The 21,197-nt window shown below is 43.8% G+C and overlaps 1 protein-coding gene across 6 annotated transcripts in view; it reads left to right on the forward strand.

The window, feature by feature from the left end:
* The window catches only part of RASAL2 (RAS protein activator like 2), a 284,068-nt gene that overhangs the window by 250,586 nt on the left and 12,285 nt on the right, over positions 1–21,197 (forward strand). For 5 of the 6 annotated variants that reach the window (XM_073571305.1, XM_073571302.1, XM_073571308.1 and 2 more), the window contains 6 exons: positions 10,925–11,069; positions 11,192–11,336; positions 13,098–13,334; positions 14,353–14,554; positions 17,118–17,317; positions 18,927–19,788. In XM_073571305.1, coding sequence (XP_073427406.1) covers positions 10,925–11,069; positions 11,192–11,336; positions 13,098–13,334; positions 14,353–14,554; positions 17,118–17,317; positions 18,927–19,788 — 1,791 coding nt within the window. The remainder of the gene's footprint in view (positions 1–10,924; positions 11,070–11,191; positions 11,337–13,097; positions 13,335–14,352; positions 14,555–17,117; positions 17,318–18,926; positions 19,789–21,197) is intronic. The other variant, XM_073571304.1, reaches the window with a different exon arrangement.

Raw genomic sequence — 21,197 nt, forward strand, 5'->3', positions numbered from 1 at the left:
TTCTAGTGGGTCAACATATAGTATTTCACTTTTCCTTGACAGAGATCATGACTGCCCCCTTATTTATGTGTGCAGAGGAAAAACGAATATGCCTGCATGTTACACTACGAGTTTTGTAGGGAATAGTACCAAAGGCTCTATATAAAAGTCTTAAATGCGTCTGTACTTTCAGACATGATCTTGTTTGTTAGACACTGGGCTAAGCAAATACTTCATTCAAAAATTGTTGTCACCTCGGAAAACTCACTCTCAACTGCCGGCCGCCAGGTGTCTCCCTGCTTTCTAATTTTCAGTCCTCTGCCTGTTGTCAAGTGTAATCTATCTCCAGGAGTAGAGATAGCAAGATGAGATGGATTACAGGCAGTGGGGGATGGTTTTTGTCTTAGCTTTTCAGTGTTGGCCATTCCACTCTGACACTTAAAGATTGCCAGTGTTAGTTCTTACTGCCTGGTTCTGGAGTTGAAGGTGTTGTTCTTGATTTAAGTTGGCGCTTGGAAATTGTTCAGGAGATTGTTGCTTGGAGTTTTATCTTTGTGCACATCCTCATCCTCTCCTATTTGGTTTCTTCGTCCTTTTACTCCCCTGTGTTCCACTCTGTTGTTTGATGATTGTTTTGTAGAATTGTTATTTTCATTTATCCCTGTCAGTCTTCCCTTATTTGTCTTGTTAGTGTTATCCTATACACTTCAATTTCCCACCTCACAGGGTGGGGAAAGGGACAGATAAGGGTTGATTTAGGAGCATAGCAAGGCACGTTAATTCTGCGTATCCCCCTTCAGGAGTAATCCGAGGACAGGGATAGACTAGAGTGCCCCTAGTTCTAGAAACCTGGTTAGCAACCGTTCCCAAGGCACGGCGTGATGGCATGCTTGGAAGTGAGGAAAGGGATGTTCCTGTACCTAGAGTGCTGTGAGAATGCTCATGAAGAGGAAACTAATGTACGACAAGTTAGCTAGCATGAGAATGTATAGTTCCTGGACATAATAGACTTATATGTGTACCAAAAGCAGTTTTATTTTGAGGGGATGAGGCTTGCAAGACTTTGCTTTTGTACACACCAAATTGAGTGTTATGTCATTCCTTGTGGCTTTTACTGATGACAAATCATTCATTCTTGTACATTTTTTGCTTCTTTATTACGTTTTATTATTCTGCATGTCATTTTTCAAACAAACGAGCTGATGGCTTCAGTGACAGCTCCCCATCCTATATCCATGTCAGTCACCCCTCATGCTCATGAAACTGTTGCAGTGACTCCTATAGCAGTGCCAGAACCTGTGACCCTGATAATGGTGTTGGATGCCTTCGCCCTCATACCGGCTTCAGCTGCAGTCCTTCATCCACTTTTGTCATAGCTGAGTAGTTCTCTTGTTTTCCATCTCTCGCCCTCTTCTCTCTCTAATTGTCTGAGCAGTCAGACAATGTAAAACGAAGGTTGATTATTGGTGTAAAACTGAAGGGTACACCAAGCGAATAGTCATTTTCTGATGACAGACTCCCTTTCAATATTCTGATTAAATACTAACATGGAAAAAAAGGCTGAAATCTGAGCACAGCATAATATAAAGCAGAAAAACCTGATTCCAGTGATGTGTCACTTATTAGGCTGTGTGTTGTAGTTTCAATACAAACAGTGTTTTATCACTGGAGGACTAGCTGTCACCTGCAAGCCAGTCAGGATAATCTGTGTAACCCCGCCCCCACCACTGATTGGCAGCTTGCTGACAATGTGCGCAGGAAACTTCCAATCAGAGATGTGGGCGTGGTTATACAGAGTTCAGTATTCAGATCACTACTTCATCTACAGCAGAGACAACTGGGATTCTATCAAAACTGCACCAAACAGACCAGTAAGTGATACATCGCTGGAATCGGGCTCTCAGACCGTACATCATTCTGCTCTCTGTTAAATATTTAATCGAAGAGGAGAATTTTGTGGCCAATTTGTGGGTGTCCTGTCTTATTTTAGGAATCTTCTGAAGAAGGTTTACATATAAATCTAGACGAATGAGGCCGATACATTTATTCAACAGCCTGTAACAAAAACAAATGATCGTGGATATCTTTCATCTGTGGAACCAGTAAAGAGGAACTTAAAATGTTTGCGTTTATACGTAGTCTTCTGGATTTTCTCTCCATTCTTAGTCCATTGCCCCTGCACCGCACCCCTACAGATCTCATTAAAATATATCTGTAATTATTATTATTTATTATAGTGCCATTTATTCCATGGCGCTTTACATGTGAGGAGGGGTATACATAATACATACAAGTATAGTAATCTTAAACAATACAAGTCACGACTGGTACAGGATGAGAGAGGACCCTGCCCGCGAGGGCTCACAATCTACGAGGGATGGGTGAGGATACAGTAGGCGAGGGTAGATCTGGTCGTGCAGTGGTTTGGTGGATCGGTGGTTACTGCAAGTTGTAGGCTTGTCGGAAGAGGTAGGTCTTCAAGTTCTTTTTGAAGGTTTCCATGGTAGGTGAGAGTCTGGTATGTTGTGGTAGAGAGTTCCAGAGTAGAGGGGATGCGCGGGAGAAATCTTGTATGCGATTGTGGGAAGAGGAGATAAGAGGGGAGTACAGAAGGAGATCTTGTGAGGATCGGAGGTTTCGTGCAGGTAAATACCGGGTGAATAGGTCACAGATGTACGGAGGACTCAGATTGTGGATGGCTTTGTACAGTGGGGCAAAAAAGTATTTAGTCAGTCAGCAATAGTGCAAGTTCCACCACTTAAAAAGATGAGAGGCGTCTGTAATTTACATCATAGGTAGACCTCAACTATGGGAGACAAACTGAGAAAAAAAAATCCAGAAAATCACATTGTCTGTTTTTTTTTCATTTTATTTGCATATTATGGTGGAAAATAAGTATTTGGTCAGAAACAAGCAATCAAGATTTCTGGCTCTCACAGACCTGTAACTTCTTCTTTAAGAGTCTCCTCTTTCCTCCACTCATTACCTGTAGTAATGGCACCTGTTTAAACTTGTTATCAGTATAAAAAGACACCTGTGCACACCCTCAAACAGTCTGACTCCAAACTCCACTATGGTGAAGACCAAAGAGCTGTCAAAGGACACCAGAAACAAAATTGTAGCCCTGCACCAGGCTGGGAAGACTGAATCTGCAATAGCCAACCAGCTTGGAGTGAAGAAATCAACTGTGGGAGCAATAATTAGAAAATGGAAGACATACAAGACCACTGATAATCTCCCTCGATCTGGTGCTCCACGCAAAATCCCACCCCGTGGGGTCAGAATGATCACAAGAACGGTGAGCAAAAATCCCGGAACCACGCGGGGGGACCTAGTGAATGAACTGCAGAGAGCTGGGACCAATGTAACAAGGCCTACCATAAGTAACACACTACGCCACCATGGACTCAGATCCTGCAGTGCCAGACGTGTCCCACTGCTTAAGCCTGTACATGTCCGGGCCCGTCTGAAGTTTGCTAGAGAGCATTTGGATGATCCAGAGGAGTTTTGGGAGAATGTCCTATGGTCTGATGAAACCAAACTGGAACTGTTTGGTAGAAACACAACTTGTCGTGTTTGGAGGAAAAAGAATACTGAGTTGCATCCATCAAACACCATACCTACTGTAAAGCATGGTGGTGGAAATATCATGCTTTGGGGCTGTTTCTCTGCAAAGGGGCCAGGACGACTGATCCGGGTACATGAAAGAATGAATGGGGCCATGTATCGTGAGATTTTGAGTGCAAACCTCCTTCCATCAGCAAGGGCATTGAATATGAAATGTGGCTGGGTCTTTCAACATGACAATGATCCAAAGCACACCGCCAGGGCAACGAAGGAGTGGCTTCGTAAGAAGCATTTCAAGGTCCTGGAGTGGCCAAGCCAGTCTCCAGATCTCAACCCTATAGAAAACCTTTGGAGGGAGTTGAAAGTCCGTGTTGCCAAGCGAAAAGCCAAAAACATCACTGCTCTAGAGGAGATCTGCATGGAGGAATGGGCCAACATACCAACAACAGTGTGTGGCAACCTTGTGAAGACTTACAGAAAACGTTTGACCTCTGTCATTGCCAACAAAGGATATATCACAAAGTATTGAGATTAAATTTTGTTTCTGACCAAATACTTATTTTCCACCATAATATGCAAATAAAATGAAAAAAAAACAGACAATGTGATTTTCTGGATTTTTTTTTCTCAGTTTGTCTCCCATAGTTGAGGTCTACCTATGATGTAAATTACAGACGCCTCTCATCTTTTTAAGTGGTGGAACTTGCACTATTGCTGACTGACTGAATACTTTTTTGCCCCACTGTATGTCATGGTTAGGGTTTTGAACTGGAGTCTTTGGGTAAAGGGGAGCCAGTGCAGGGATTGACAGAGGGAAGAGGCCGGGGAATAGCAGGGGGACAGGTGGATTAGTCGGGCGGCAGAGTTAAGAATAGATTGGAGGGGTGCGAGAGTGTTAGAGGGGAGGCCACAGAGCAGGAGGTTGCAGTAGTCAAGGCGGGAGATGATGAGGGCATTGTCTAGGGGTTTTGCAGATTCTTGGTTGAGGAAAGTACGGATCCGTGAAATATTTTTGAGTTGAAGTCGTCAGGAAGTGGAAAGGGCTTGGATATGTGGTTTGAAAGAGAGATCGGTGTCAAGGATAACCCCGAGGCAGTGAGCTTGTGGGACTGGAGAGAGTGGTCAGCCGTTTACTTTAATGGATAGGTCCGTTGGGGGGGTCACGTGAGATGGGGGGAAAGATGATGAATTCTGTTTTGTCCATATTAAGTTTTAGAAATCTAGCGGAGAAGGAGGATGAAATAGCAGACAGACATTGAGGGATTCTGTTTAGTAGGAAGGTGATATCTGGTCCAGAGATGTAGTGTGTCATCAGCATAGAGATGATACTGAAAGCCATGAGATTCTATGAGCTGTCCGAGGCCGAAGGTGTAAACGGAGAAGAGCAGGGGCCCTAGGACTGAACCTTGTGGGACTCCGACGAATAGGGGGCGCGGTGAGGAGGTGGTGTGTGAATGGGAGACGCTGAATGTCCGGTCTGCTAGGTATGACGCTATCCAAGACAGGGCAAAGTACTGAGTCTACTGATAGACGTGTCCCAGCTCCATGTGGATCATCATCAGGACCTGTGATTGTGGGATTGTCTGATCTTCACAGATGTGTTTTACTATCAATACCAATATCTGCGTCACCAGGTGGAAACTTTCACAGTTTCCACATTTACCATTGTTTCTATTCCCCTCTTGCGTCAGCCTTCTCTTCGTAATATGAACATATTGCTGGCAATTTTTTTTTTTTATTATTTGTTTAATTATTACGTTTTCCTGTATATGAGCCATCCTTATAATTTTGGGGGTGAAATTTGATGATGGCATCAGTTTACATGCGTTTTTTCCTTTTTCACAAGTTTCTACTACAAACCTTTCAGCCGGATCAAAAACACAACATGTAGCATGGGTCCATTGCAACAGTTGGATTTTTTGGATGAGTGCAAATGATCCCATAGCAATAGTGATGAGCGAACGTGCTCTGATGTTATCTGGGCATGCCCGGCATGCTCCAAACATATATCCGATTCCCCGGTGCTGCAGTTCTCGCGGCTCTTTGACAGCCGAAAAACATGCGGGGATTGCCTGTTAGACAGTCACTGCATTGTTGTGGCTGTCGACCAGCGATGAGACATGCAGCTGCGGGAACTCGAACATATTCGAGTATACCAAAGACACTCTATTAGCACCCATATTCCGAGCACGTTCGCCCATCACTACATTGCAAATTGTGGGATTGGTTCTCGCATCTGATTTCCTCCATCGTTTCACTGCCATGAACCAAAGAGGGGCGAGAGCTTGATATGTAGAAATGAGACCTTGGAAAAAGTGCAGCGGTAAACTTTAGAAGTTTCAGGCCTGCCTCAGTTTTTATACAGAAACTTCCATAGATATGATCACTTTGTTGCAAGAATGAAGCTATAAGATAACTACCTCTCCTACATGGTGCTTACGATTGTTTCTTTTGTTTTTCTCTGATGAAACATTGCCTTTAAGACTCCATTTTCAAATGGTCTCTTTAAGCAGGACAAGTATTTTTCTAAACTAGGCACCATTAGGAAAGACACCAAAAAGTTAAAATCCATGCACTGGCTGATAATTGGGAATGAGCATTCCTAGAAAAGCTTGTTTCCACTTATTGACGCGTCTAAACCGACCTCTGACCGCCCAGCGATGACATTCTGTGGGTATGGAGGGAAATATTAAATGGCCGCGGATCACCTTACATGTAGTGCACCCTAAGGCTCCATCTACAATTCGGCAGCAATTCATCCAGATATATAAGGGGACACCAGCAATTCCTAATGGATCCCATAGACCTACATTAAGATTTGTGAGGTTTATGTAAAGGTTTTGTTCTTTTTCATGGCAAGAATAGCATTTCTTGCTGAGTTTTAGTCACAGTCCTTTACAGATACACACAGCCTTACTGACCCCATACCCCACAACTAGATAAAACTGCCATTGGTGCACATACCAGTCTGATGAGCCTAGGAACTTCCCCTAGTCTCTGCTCTGCAACTGGCCATGCACTTCTTTTAAGTGCCAATATCCTCTTAATGAGTATTCTACCAGCACTACAGGTGCTAAAAGTAACTTATCAGCCCATCTCCCAACAGGCATTGCTTCTGCCTTTGTAAAATGGCTTGCCTGCCTCTCTGTTTTGCCTGTATGCCGTTTGCCAGACAGGAGAGCAGGAGCAGAGAGATGAAGATCCGTCCACCACTTCCTGTAAATTGTCTGAGTCTTTGCTGCTAAAGACAGATTAGACTTGACAACAGGCAGTGTACAAAAAGTTAGGTTAAAGGGAGGCACCCAGTGAAAGTCACTTGGAAGTAATTAAAATTAGCCGGACCCGCCGATAAACGAGATAGCTGAATTTTAACACCCAATTCTTTTCCTCTCCTGGGAGTCAAACCACTTCCAGAGCTGTTTTGGCAGCGGCTTTCTCTACTCTTCCTATTGAAAACGTATGAACACTCGCCCTGACTGAGCGCTCATGTATATGGCTGTTCAGGGGGATGGCGGTTAGCCACAGACTGTTATCTTCAGTGGCGCCCAATGCAGAAAGCAGCGAGGTTTCCTTTTCTTTGTCACTTTCCTACAGAAATGTCTGCGCAGCACCCCATCTCTTACCGTGGAATTGCTGCTTGTCAGTGACTTTAGTGCTGATGTCCTGAGCGAGCGTTTCGCTGCCTACAGACACTATAATAACGCAGGTTCCTGCATGACACTAAGATAATGGCAGCCGTGATGCCTGGCATACGTCTCAGGCTGCTTTCCTGTTAGATGGTAGCATTCAGGGACACAGCAGGTCTCGAATAGCTGCACATAATACCCCGGCCCCATGTTTCCATAGACACACTGCTATATTTGTACCTTGCGCTAGTAATGTCCCTGGTGTACCAACCACTGCTGCATAACACGCACGGCATCAGTGCAAGGCATTTATATCTGTTTATTCCTGCAAATCCTCTCCGCTTCAGTCTGCTTTGCCATAAAGGATTTTTGTTTTATGGGTTTTTTTTTACTGTTTGCTTACTTTGTCCCTTTTATTTCGAAGAATTCATAAAGACCACATCCAATTAAAAAATTTTTCCATTAAAACACATTTTTTTTAAAGGGGTTGCACTGGATTATTACTATTTTTGCCTCCACAAACCACATTATTCTTGTTTCAGCCCATTTGAATTGCGCAGAGCTGCAATACCAAACACAACCACTAGGCAAGGGTGGCACTGTTTCTGGTTGGGGGGACACAATTTCTTTTTTCTAATTTTAGACTCCTTTAAAACCTCCTTAGACCTTGCGTACACTGTAGTGTACAACGGGAACTCTATTATAAGACTTCTGGGTCTGAGAAGGCTAGATCTTACTTTTCCTTTAACAAAATAAACCACAGACACACAGGGCCTTACTGACTCCATCCCCACAACCAGATAAAACTGCTTTTGGTTCACATAGTCTAATACATCTAGGAACTGTTCCTATTCTCTGCTCTGTAACTGGCCATCAGCTCCTTTTTCAGTGACCATTTCTGCCTGCACTATAGGTGCTAAAACTATCTTATCAGCTCATCTCCCACCATGTACTGGTTCTGCCTTTGTATAATGGCTTGCCTGCCTCTATGTTTTGCCTGTATGCAGTTAGACAGACAGGAGAGCAAGAGCAGAGAGGCAGTGATCCATCCTGTGCTGCTAGAGATGGATTAGACTCAACAACAGGCAGTGAACAGCCAGCCAGACTGAAGGGAGACACCTAGTGTCTGGTCACTTCAGCGCGTTTGGAGGGCAACATCATTTTTATATGTAGAGATTTGCAGAACAAAGAGGCTATAGTTCAGTCCAGGCATCTCACAGGACATTGGCATGCTGGGAGATGAAAGGGTTGGTCCAGCACCTATAGTTCTGGTAGAGTGGAGATGAAGAGAAACCATTCACTTTAAAATAATTGCTGGCAATATTAGCAAGGATGAGAAATGGGACAGTTCCTGGAAGATAGACAAGTATGTGCATCGAAATCAGAGGTGGATAAGACCAAAGCTTCTAAAGGACTGGTACACTTTAACTGCAGCTACAGCGATATTTGTAAGGACGCGAGTGCCGCTGTAGTTAACATTTCTATGCCAATCGTTGCTTTCCTTCAAGTACAAAGGCATAAACTTTCCTTTGTGACTCTGAATCGCGCTAAATATTTTTGTTCATTTGGAAAAAGGGGGAAAAAAAACCCAAAGTTATTATTGCGTTGAAGTTAATCTTCTGATTAAACCCTTTGTGATCCATTTTTATGATGCTGATTACTTGCGTCGACATCTCGGAGTTAACACGCTGAGCGTTTGGAAGTGTTTTGCCGGGCTTGAATTACAGATTGCCGAGCTGACGGAGAACATTTCTCACCAGTAAATTCTTAATGACTTCTATTTTTTCTTTTTTTTTTTCTGTAGTTTACATAAAGATCGCTGCAGCGCACAATGAATAGATGTAATTGCTCATAGAAACATCACATAAAAACCCGATTGTTCCGCAGCAGCGCAAGATTTAATTTCACCATAATTTTTGTCAATTTTTGGGCCGAGCGTACACGTCTCAGGAGCTGCGCTGCGAGCCGTCTCTGCACGTGGCTTTCATTACCGCCGTTTGTTACGACATGTGAGTCCTAGCAGAAGTTTGGGAAGGTGCAGGGAGGGAATGTGGGACCCTTCAGTCGTCTTTATAATATCCGCTCACTAATAGGATGATTTGTAGATGCCCTTCACTATTTTTGGGTCGAGATGTTGGGCCCGGGCGGACCAATGCGGTTAATAAATATCTGAAACATTGTTTCTTAGAACTTTACTCCGCACCTGATTCTTTATTGCAGTTCTTCCTTTTTTTTTTTTTTTTAGTTTTTGGTGTTTTTTGTTTTTTTTTGTTGCCTGTTTTTCATTTACACCTTACTTTTTTTTTATTTGTTCATTTTTTTAAATCTTATTTTATACGTTTGCCTGTTTCATTGTTAATGTCCTTCATTGTGGGTGGGGTTTGGCATTTCCAAATGTTTTCAAACTTTCTATTAGTTGCAACTTTTTAAAAAGGTAGCAAAAGTTTTGCACAGATGTATTCCTGTAGTGGTTTGATGTATGCCCGGATTTTTTTTTTTTTTTTGTACATTTTGCAACACTTTTTGGAACCGATCACGTTTTATGCTAAAAAATTGCATAAAATAAAGAGCATGCTTTTTATTTTGTGCAAAGTTCATGAACCCTGTGCGCCAGTTTGAAGAATTTGGAACAAAAGAAGTCAGCGGATGTCACAAAACAAAAAAAGAAAAGTGAATTTAAAAAGCACACTTAATGAATCTGACCCTTTTTACAATTCCTCTGCCTTTCCTTTTCTGGTACTCTTGGCCGGTCTTTTTCCTGTTGGCATCAATCAAATGTTTTCCATGCGACACCTGCAGCCATCACTGACTTTAGTGGCCAATGATTGTCTTCAGCGGTTATTTGTATTTGTGACACTAGAAGAGGGGCTGTTTTAATCAATCGGTGATACTTGTTTTAGTTCTATTTTTTAATATTTCCTAAGGCCAATTTATTTCCTAAATTATGGGATGTCACCTTTACCATAGAATACAGTTGCAGAAGGCCCCCCAGTTGTCATCCTGCATCGCTGTTTGCCCCCTGCCTCATTGTTTGCCCCCTCGCCTCGCTGTTGTTTGCCCCCCCCTTCCAGCTGGCTGTTGTTTGCCCCCCCTCCCACCTGGCTGTTTGCCCCCTCACCTGGCTGTTGTTTGCCCCCCGCCTCGCTTTTGTTTTCCCCGCCTACACCTCGCTGTTGTTTGCCCCACGCCTCGCTGTTGCTTGCACCCCCGCCTCGCTGTTGCTTGCACCCCCGCCTCGCAGTTGCTTGCACCCCCGCCTTGCTGTTGCTTGCACCCCCGCCTTGCTGTTGTTTGCCCCCCGCCTTGCTGTTGTTTGCCCCCCGCATCGCTGTTGTTTGCCCCCGCATCGCTGTTGTTTTCCCCCCACCTCGTAAAGTATTCACCATTTCTTTGTACTTACATGGCTATATGTCTTCTGCACAGGAAGGTTTCTTTCCCTGTATGCCAGGCCAGGTGTTTCAGTTCAGGAGCTGCCAGTTTGGATCTTTTTGGCAGCACATAAGTAAATGGTTGGCACAGACATTTAAAAAAAAAAAAAAAAAAAAGTATCCTAGAGGATTTTTCGGGTTGAATTGTGCATTACGTGTATTGTACCACATTGCGGTTGTCATTGAAGCGAACCCCATTCGAGTGACCGGGGCTGAGCTGCAATACTAGATGCGAGCTATGGATTGTAGAGTGGTGCTGTTTCTAAAAAAGAGAAAAATGAAATGGTGACTCAACGTTAATGAAGTGTTGTGTTTTACTCATAGGACTTCCTGACCGACCTGGTGATGTCGGAGGTGGACCGGTGCGGTGAGCACGATGTCTTAATCTTCAGGGAAAATACACTTGCAACTAAAGCCATTGAGGAGTATCTGAAATTGGTGGGACAGAAATACCTGCACGATGCTCTCGGTAAGTGCCGGCTTCTCGCCACGCTTGTCTGCTACTTTATAGGGGAGTTTTTTGTTTTGTTTTTTTTTGCTCTCCATCTATTCTTCACCTTGTGTTTATGTATCTGCCATTTCCTCTCTCAGGGGAGTTTATCAAGGCTCTGTATGAGTCAGACGAGAACTGCGAGGTGGATCCCAGTAAATGTTCATCCAGCGAGCTCCATGAGCATCAGAGCAACCTAAAGATGTGCTGCGAGCTGGCTTTCTGTAAAATCATCAATTCCTATTGGTAAGTAACCCAACGAGTCCAATGGGCAAGAGGAGGACCACGGTGTGGACATCACCTCCTGTGCCCTAAGCCGGGGACGTGCGATGTGTAGAGGACCTGTCCCATCTCCTGACTCGCCTTATACGTCTGCTCCCCGTAATATAACTGTTTTGGAGCATTTATTTCTTAGAACTCTGCATTGTATTGTTCCTCTGTTATTCCTCTAAGAAATGTTTGAATAAAGTGACAATTGGGTGTTGCCTTTCCCATTTTCAAAGGGATGTGTCCCCATACATCTTTATACTGGAAAATCTAAATAACTCCCTATTGGTAATACCCAATTTATCCATAAGAGGAATAATTGAGAAAAACCACAGCACAGAGTTATAGGAAAAAGATGTTCTAGAATTTATATTTCATGAGAAATGCTATTATTGTTACTAAATTAAAAATATTAGGAGACCAGACAGCCCCTTTCTAAAGGGTTTCTGTTATTTTGTAAGCTCTTTAAAGGTGTATCCATACACTTTCAATAGCTGTTGACCCAAGGCTCGTTTGGCTGACAGATGTTCCTTTCTTTCAACCCATCTATTTGCAAATGGGGAGAGGGATGTTGGCCATAGCGGCATGTCACCCCTGAGAACTAAAGGATCTGGTCTTATAATTCAACATGGCCAATCCTTTTCCGTGACAGATAATTCCCATTTTCCCTGACAGATAAGATGGTCAACCGGTCCCTCCAACGTTGGCTAGTTCACCCTAGTAAATAAAAGTGATCCTTTTAGATACAGGAAAAAACCCTCCTGATCTGGCCAATCAAACAAGAGGACACCACTGATTGACTGCTTTCTGTGTACACTGTCTATTGACCAAAAGGTGCTAATCGGTGGTGGGGGTGTGGTTGGACTAGGAGGCACGAGACACCTAGTCATATAGTGATAATCTCTGGAATCAGGCTCTCAACCCCTACTTCATGCTGCTGCTCTTAGATTACATAGCAAAACCTTGTTGAAAGATTCCCTTTACGAAACTTTGTAAATATATTCTGTAATTATTCGGTAGACGTGCCTTTATTGCTGTATTGGGCTCTCCTGGCCACCAGGTACTCGTACTTCCATAAAAAAGTCTACAAGGCTCTATAACGTGATTATAGCCATCTTCCATGGGTAAAGAGAATAGAAAAAGAAATATGACATCTTCTCTTTAAATGTTCATTCCATGAGACATGCCAGGGGCGTAGTGAGGTTCGGAAACTGTCTGCAGGCTGTCAGAGGATTTTGGAAATCGCAGCCTTATAACAGATGGTGTAACACAGGTAGCCTGAAAATGTCAAGAACATAGCGGGCCTATTGAAAGAAAAAAAATGTTGGTTTGAGCACGTGCCAACCTCGGTCACATTGTCACAGCCCCACGTTCTAATGGTGGCGGTGCCTCTTCTGTCGGGCTGAATGCCGCCTTTGTTTCCCCGCACAATGATCGGATGTGTTCACATCGCACACAACTCCTTGTGTAACTCTGTGCACGTTCTGTGGTGGCTGCATAAACCCAAAGAACAAATATAACCTCTTTATTAATACTATTCGCCCCTTCCAGTTAAACAGATGGATCATTAGGCCGAACCTAAATGTCATCTGTCTATATGAGCTGCGGAGCGTTGCGTCACAACCCCGAGATCTGCAGACCGAATCTGACCGTTCCCAGGGTTGTATCGGTGCTGGTGCAGCCATTATCATTCGCGAGAGTTTCATCTTCTCACGTTGCATTTCTCCGGTTTTGTTACAGTGTTTTTCCCAGGGAGCTGAAAGAAGTCTTTGCATCTTGGAAACAACAATGTATCAACAGGGGCAAGCAAGATATCAGCGAGCGGCTGATCAGCGCCTCCCTGTTCCTCCGGTTCCTCTGCCCATCAATCATGTCCCCAAGTCTGTTTGGCCTGATGCAGGAATATCCTGATGATCGCACTTCCCGGACTTTGACACTCATAGCCAAGGTGATCCAGAACCTCGCCAACTTTGCAAAGTAAGTGTTCACCTTAAAGATTTCCCAACCACTATTAATCACCTTCTGCCATAATTCTTCTCTTTAGACATTGTCCCTTCTGCAAGTGTCCTGGATGCACGTGGATCTCAAGACAATTTATTTTGTTAAATTGTCAAGTTCTCTGTCTTTTATGCCCATGATGAATACACAAATTTGCCACGTGCATCACAAAGTGTTGGTTCCCATGTAGAGGATTTGCTGCACAGACGTTCGTAGTGGCACATCCAGTGGATTTGGTGCTATAAGTATATATAACACTCACTCTTGTGGTAATGCTAGCCTGGTCCGGCCTCCTTCAATGACAAATTACATGTGATCACTGTAGCCTATGATTGGCTGCAGCGCTGGCTTTTGATGACACGTCATCATTGGAAGGGGCGAATTTTTTTTTTTTTTTTTACCCAAAAAGCATTATGGATTTTTTTAATATGTGCACATTCCACCAATGTTTTTTTATCTTATATGAGTAAAGGCTACATTTTAACTCCGTTTCTGCTGGTGCTCGAGAACATTGCCTCTTGGACTGTTTTTGAGTAAATATTGCGGATATTGCATGCCTTTTAATAAACTTGCAGGCCCTAATGGTACTCAATGAGGAAAGGCTGCAACAAGTCTGCCGTCCATTTCTATGCAGCAAATATCCGCAGCGTTTGGATGAGATTTGTCCACGTTTCATCCACTTTGACTACGTGTGATCCCGCCGGGCATACGTCAGCATTTAGATTTGTCTGCAACGCTCTAGAAGACGACATGCAGCCTTCGGGCCGTCTGTGCATCCACCTGAGATGTTCACCTGCTGCCTGCGGTGATCCCAGGTCGTGCATGATGTAATGTGACAGTAGTGGGAGCACCTGTATGCGGATGATTGATTGGGGCTGTTGTAACATGTAATGACAGGCGATAGATAAAATCCCCCAGCTGCTGTCACATCGCACATAATGACCGTGCAATCTGCACCGCGTATTATCACCTTAAGCGTCTTCTCGCTTTTAAACAGATTTGGCAATAAGGAGGAATACATGGCTTTCATGAACGACTTCTTGGAGCATGAGTGGGGTGGAATGAAACGTTTTCTCCAAGAAATCTCCAACCCAGATACTATCTCGAACACGCCGGGATTTGAAGGTTACATCGACCTTGGCCGTGAGCTCTCAGTCCTGCACGGCCTTCTGTGGGAGGTGGTGTCTCAACTCGATAAGGTAACACGCACACAGGACCCGGGGTGGGGGGGTCTTTTGCCTGGAAAATGTCTAGTTAAGTTTTTATTTATATTGGCCAGAAATCTGTAATCTTAATGGAAGTTTAGATATTCTGCATTTGATTTTCCAAACACTGCCTAATCCCATTTATAGATAATAAGGCGCTGTAGGATAATCGTCAGCGCCTCATTCTCTACCCATCGCTGATGATTCGGCTGGACCTGAAATGTCATTACCATCTGATAGAAGTGCATAGGATGAAATCAGACTCTACGATACAAGGTGTTCTGTCCACTGATCCCATAACGCCGCGCCGTGAGCGCTTATTTAGTCACCATAGAGCTGTTTTATCCTCCGTAGGAGTTGCGATTATGTAGGTGGGTCACTTTGCACCCATACTTTTCAACGAGTAACACATCCCATCATCCAGGTGCAGATGTCGATGATTATAGCGCTCTGTGATTATGCCGCACAACGTTTACTGGATCATCTTCTAACATGAAAGCCATTGCCGTCATTACACTGATGATTACATTGGTGACTCTGACATGACACGGATTTGGTTGTCAATGAAAATTGCCTTGGATGAAAAATTCGGCCAGAAAAGTCCATTCACAATGGAAGCATGATATTCCTCTTTAGCTTAACTCATGGCCGTCTCCGCGCACTCTATCACCTACAGGATTTTTAATCTTTCAGTATGAAGCTAACCAAAGCATTGCTGCAGCACTCAAGAAAGCTCTGTTCATAAACATAACATAAATGTGTTAAATCAGCAAATGAATGGGGAAAAAGGACTTTTTTGTTGTGCCTATTTTATATGTTTATTTCGTAAATTTATTTTCTTCTAATAAAAGTTTCCCGAGTGGCGGGCGGTATGTGATGTGTTCACACCAGTCAATTTTTGCTGTGGATTTTCTCTACCCTGGATGAAAAAGTTTTCTCGTATCCGACCCTCATGACTGTAACCTGAAAATGTCCCATAAAGGACTTCCTCTGTCCATATGGTCCCCTCTGTACCAGTAAGGGAGAGCCACTAATAAAGGAGCTCTCATCAATACCGCTGCCTTGTAATAGTAAGCTCCCATTGCTATGAGAAGACAAACCCGAACAGTGGCAACACATTTTAGAGAGCAGTCAGCCCAACTATCTTCAGGCTGACTGCCATCTCTCCCATTCCATGCACCATAGCGCTTCTGTGTTGGTTATGAAAGGGTTGCTGCCAGAATCACTTGGCAGCCGCTTTAGCTTCCTGCCTAACAAAAGGATTGGAATATTGAAATCCAGCCTCCTGACCTTTATGTCCTCTGACATAACAAACCGTGACAGATTCTGGAGGCCCCCATATATATTAGATGGCTGGCGGCTTTGGCCAGATTTTAGCTAATGTGTACGGGATATTTAAAGTGGCGCTCTTCATAACTTTAAATGGCAGATTTGTGTCTTACTGCCTCATAGAAGAAGCAATTTTTGGAAATCAAATGTTCAGTGTATGAAAATGAATAATGCATATAAACCGCTGCAAAGATGCATCATATATGTTATAGATATCATCTGAAAACAATATAAATGAGCCCTAAAGATATATTCACTTAAATGATGCCATCTTGTATAACGTTCAGCTCTCTTAGTATGTACTGGTTAGTTGGCTTTGTAAGTGACCGTGATGATTTCTGCTTTTCTTGTAATGGGTTATATAGTTATGAGCCCAAGTGCTCGTTACTCGAGTTTGCCAGTGGTGCTCAGGTATTCTCCGAGTATCACAGGTGCTCGAGTGATATACTCATGTCCCCACGGCCATGATATATTTAAGGGCTGCGGAAGCGGGGACATGAGTATATCACTCGAGCATACCCAACAAACTCAACTAATGAGCATTTGCACCCATCACTATTTAGTATGTATTCTGTCTTCTCACTTGAGGTTTTGTCGCTAGCTGTGTTGTGGTGTCTGATACCCCCTCATATTTCACCGTTTGTGCCCCTCTTCCTGCCACAATCAGCCGATCTCACATACAGTATCTCCATGGCCTATTGACATCATCCATTGGTAACAGACTGACTACCACATCTGGCTGATTCCTTAGAGAAGTCATCCTCCCCATAACACCATGAACCTTTCTGTCCTTCCTGCTGTCACTAGAATGGACGCATGCCCCCACGTCTCTAACCCAGAGGCCCGTGTAACTTCTGGACCCGTGCCACCTTCCCCTCGTCTCTCCTGCCATTTTTGTAGTCCGTTAGCTTTGCATGTCTGTTTTGAGTTGGAATGGCCGTAGTTTGAGCTATGTTAAGCATGAATTAATTATTTTCCTTCTGGATTTAAGCAGTCCTAATTTCTTCTCTATTTCCTTTTCTCCCTTGCCCTCTCCTCCCCCGATGCCTGGCTACACCCCGTCTCCTCCATCCGTCACATCGTGGTTGATAATATGGCTCTCCGCTCATGCCATGCGCTCACATATTCATATGAACAAACAAACAAATACAACACCTGCCCTCCGAACCCTTCCTGGCCTTCCTCCCCGTCACAATGGCGGATGTTGCCACGCATGTTGTCCAATCAGGGTGAAAATTCCTTCCTACAGGCCACCGTGGAAAAACTGGGACCGCTGCCACGTATTCTTACGGACATCACCAAATCATTGACCAATCCCACTCCCATCCAGCAACAGTTAAGACGATTCAGTGAGCACAGCTCCTCTCCGAATGTTAGTGGCAGCCTCTCTTCAGGACTCCAGAAAATATTTGAGGACCCTGCAGACAGGTGAGTAGCATATAGTCAATGTGTATTATACATGGATTATTCTTGGTGTGGTCTATGCAATGTGTTCAGATGTAATGCAAATTATTTTCATTTGTGCTGAATAGTCAGCGAACAAAAATAAGTTCCAAAATTTAGTTAGTGTGCTGAAAGGGGTCAACTCAAGTCTATATGCTATATGTAAGTCAAGGAGAGTGGTCCCTTGCGCAAGATGAAGACTGGTTTCACACATCCGTGTTTTAGGATCTGAGTATTGGCCACAAATATCCTGATCCAGACTCAACAGCCTCATAGGCATATATTGGGATATTGAGTTCGGGTCACAAGACCCAAGGCAGGTCCAGACATTGCGGTTCGTACTTGAACCATGAAGCAAAGATGAGTGAAAGACTGTCCGCAGACGTTACATAGCTGTTGGCCAACCTGCTATCTCTCCTTACCTGACTCCTATACACATGCATGCATATGTTTCAGTAAGATGAGATTAGTACGCTGCAGCCAGATTTCTCAAGTCACTTTAAATCTATCTGCCTAATCCAATCCCTATCACCATCAAAGGTTATCACACACATTACATGTTTGGTGATAAAAATGTGGTTTGTCCAATATGCATCCATTGTATATGGCCATCAAAGGGCTTTGGAAGACAACTTAATGGCTACATGTAATTCTAGGTTTTTTCCTCTAGTGGTTGCTATAGGGGAAATGATCAGCTGATGATTCTTAAAAAGTTTGTCCACTACTAGATCAACGCCTTCTCGATCTGAATGTTTGCCACTATTAAAATAATACAGCCTATACTCACCTCCAATGCCGGTGCGGTTTCAGCGGTATTGTCACTCGTGTTCCAGGGACTCGCATGAGGCTGTTATGTCACGTGAGCCCTGTGCCCAATCAGCGACAGCGTTAATGTGGCTACTCTCTGACTTCCTCTTGATGTTTGATTTGTCTGAAGGTGTGGACAGTGACTCCAACGGGCACAGGGATTGCTTGACATAACAATGTGCCATGAGCCCTGGGTACGTGAGTGCCAACACTGCCGGAACGGCGCCGGCATAAGTGTTTTTATTTTAAGGTGGGGGGCAAACAATCAGGTTGAGAAAGGGTTGTCTGCGTAGTAAGCAACCCCTTTAAAAGAAAGGCGACTCTCATATTAAAAGACTTGTCTTAGATGGCATGACTCCTTTTGCAGTTTCTAGATAAAACCACCAAATGGCATTGCTCTTTCCTAAGTCACACCTGTCTCTTCATTTTCCAGTGCTGTCACCTCATTTTAGACAGTGCATAAGCTTTTAGCTTTGGCCCCTGTGCACACCAAGTGTCTGAACCATTAAAGGAATTCTGTTAGCGCACCTGGGGTAATCCGGCGCCGTCATCAGGATTTTATTAACATGCATCAATTACATCTGACGTAACTTTGATGTGACCGTTCCTGTGCTGGACTATAGTCCTTTAATACTTTTAGGCATTAATTACATTGAGTCTTCATAATCGGGGCTAAGCATTTAGTTTGGTTACATTAGCTGAGGAGGGCAGCGATCCCAGAAATGTCATTATGTGAGTTCTTACCTGGTAATTTGCTGATGCCTAATTAGAGGTTATTTTTGTACAGTGACCTTCTGAAGCTGAAGTCTCCAACCATTGAAAATGCAGATAACTACTTCAGGGGGAAAACATTGCTTCTTGTCCAACAAGCATCAACGCAAAGCATGTCCTATTCTGACAAAGACGAGAGAGACAATGTGCTCCCCAATGGGCGTAGTGTGTCCCTGATGGACCTTCAGGACTCTACAGTCAATACCAGCGAGCGTTCCTCTGTTGTTCAAGAGCCACCATTGCGTTTAACTGGCAGCCAGTTGTCTATTGCACACGTAGCCACCATCAAGCAATTACGGGATAACCAGAACACACCGCAAAGTGCTCCACAAGTCCGGAGACCCCTGCATCCAGCCTTGAGTCAGCAGAGCAGCTTGCAGCCCCTATCCTTCCAAAACCCTGTGTACCACCTCAACAACCCTCCACCCACCATGCCCAAAGCATCCGTTGACTCTAGTCTTGAAAACCTAAGCACTGCCAGTTCTCGAAGTCAGAGTAACAGTGAGGAATTCATCCTCAGCGGACCAAGCAACAGCAGTATGGAAGACTTCACCAAAAGGAGTACTCAAAGTGAGGACTTCAGCAGGCGGCACACCATGCCGGAAAGACCCATTCCTATAGCACTGCCGAGACAGAATAGCACAGGGCAAGCCCAGATCCGAAAGACTGACCAAGCGGCTCTTGGTGCTCGAGCCAAGGCCCCACAGTCTGTGCCGCACAGTGCCTCCTTACGTAGCACAGGCAGCATGTCGGGCATCTCTGCCACACTACTCGCTGAGCCTGTTCAGAATGGAAACCGGTCAAGACAACAGTCAACATCTTCCCGTGAGAGCCCTGTACCCAAACTACGAGCCGTTCACCGCCAGCAGACGCAGCAGGTAAGGGAGAGGGCATCTATCACAGGTAGGCGCCCTGTTCACTCCACTCTCCTCTCTCTTCTGCTTTCTATACGTAAAAAAGTTTTCTTCTTTGGACAATCTCTACTACAAAGGGTCCCCCTGCTGGGACCCCACTGATGTATTACAGTCAGTGGGAAACCTGGAAGTAAATGTTTTGTTTCCCTGCCTCTACCTCTTTCAGATCAATGGTTTGTCTGTGTAATTCAGGACAGGAGGGGTCTTACAGAGCGGGAGACACTCTCTGTAACCCCCCTCCACTCTTCCTTAGGGATGAGGTTCTTTATCAGTGTACTATTAATCAAGTTGTCCAGTTTAAGTGGCCTATTTATTTTAACACATATTTTTGGGAAATTTTAAGTTAACCTCTTCATGACCAAGCCTATTTTGACCTTAATGTATAGGAGTAACCCCGGCACACTAATAACGTGAAAGTAAAGTCTTCTCAACGACAGTCTTTAATTGTTGTGATTTTATTGATTGTGAAAAAAAAAAAAAAAAAGGGTGGTGTTACAATCCAAAAAAGGGTGGTGTTACAATCCAACGTTTCAGCTCTACATCTCGAGCTTTCATCAGGGATATGACTAGATCCTTGGTTTTGAGGTGTGTGTATAAGTGGTATAGGTTTGCCTTTGTAATCCAGCTGCTGGAACGGTACCTATAGTAACCACTTGTGTCCTAAATCTAGTCAGGTGTAGAGGAGGCCGGCCTCCTCCACACCTGACTAGATTTAGGACACAAGTGGTTACTATAGGTACCGTTCCAGCAGCTGGATTACAAAGGCAAACCTATACCACTTATACACACACCTCAAAACCAAGGATCTAGTCATATCCCTGATGAAAGCTCGAGATGTAGAGCTGAAACGTTGGATTGTAACACCACCCTTTTTTGGATTGTAACACCACCCTTTTTTTTTTTTTTCGCAATCAATAAAATCACAACAATTAAAGACTGTCGTTGAGAAGACTTTACTTTCATGTTATTAGTGTGCCGGGGTTACTCCTATACTTTAGTCTTGTTTTTTCCCAGAGCACCTAAGTTGGGGTTTGAGCCTGTCATATCTACTTTATATTTTGACCTTAATGACCAGGCCATTTTTTGCAATTCTGACCAGTGTCCCTTTATAAGGTAATAACTCCAGAACGCTTCAACGGATCTTAGCGATTCTGAGATTGTTTTTTCGTGACATATTGGGCTTCATGTTAGTGGTAAACTTAGGTTGATAATTTTTGCGTTTATTTGTGAAAAAATTCAAATTTGGCGAAAATGTAGAAAATTTCGCAATTTTCAAATTTTGAATTTTTATTCTGTTAAACCAGAGAGTTATGTGAGACAAACTAGTTACTAAATAACATTTCGCACATGTCTACTTTACATCAGCACAATTT

This window comes from Dendrobates tinctorius, unplaced genomic scaffold (assembly GCF_039654945.1).
Source record: "Dendrobates tinctorius isolate UK_male_01 unplaced genomic scaffold, ASM3965494v1 ptg000029l, whole genome shotgun sequence".
Lineage (NCBI taxonomy): Eukaryota > Metazoa > Chordata > Amphibia > Anura > Dendrobatidae > Dendrobates > Dendrobates tinctorius.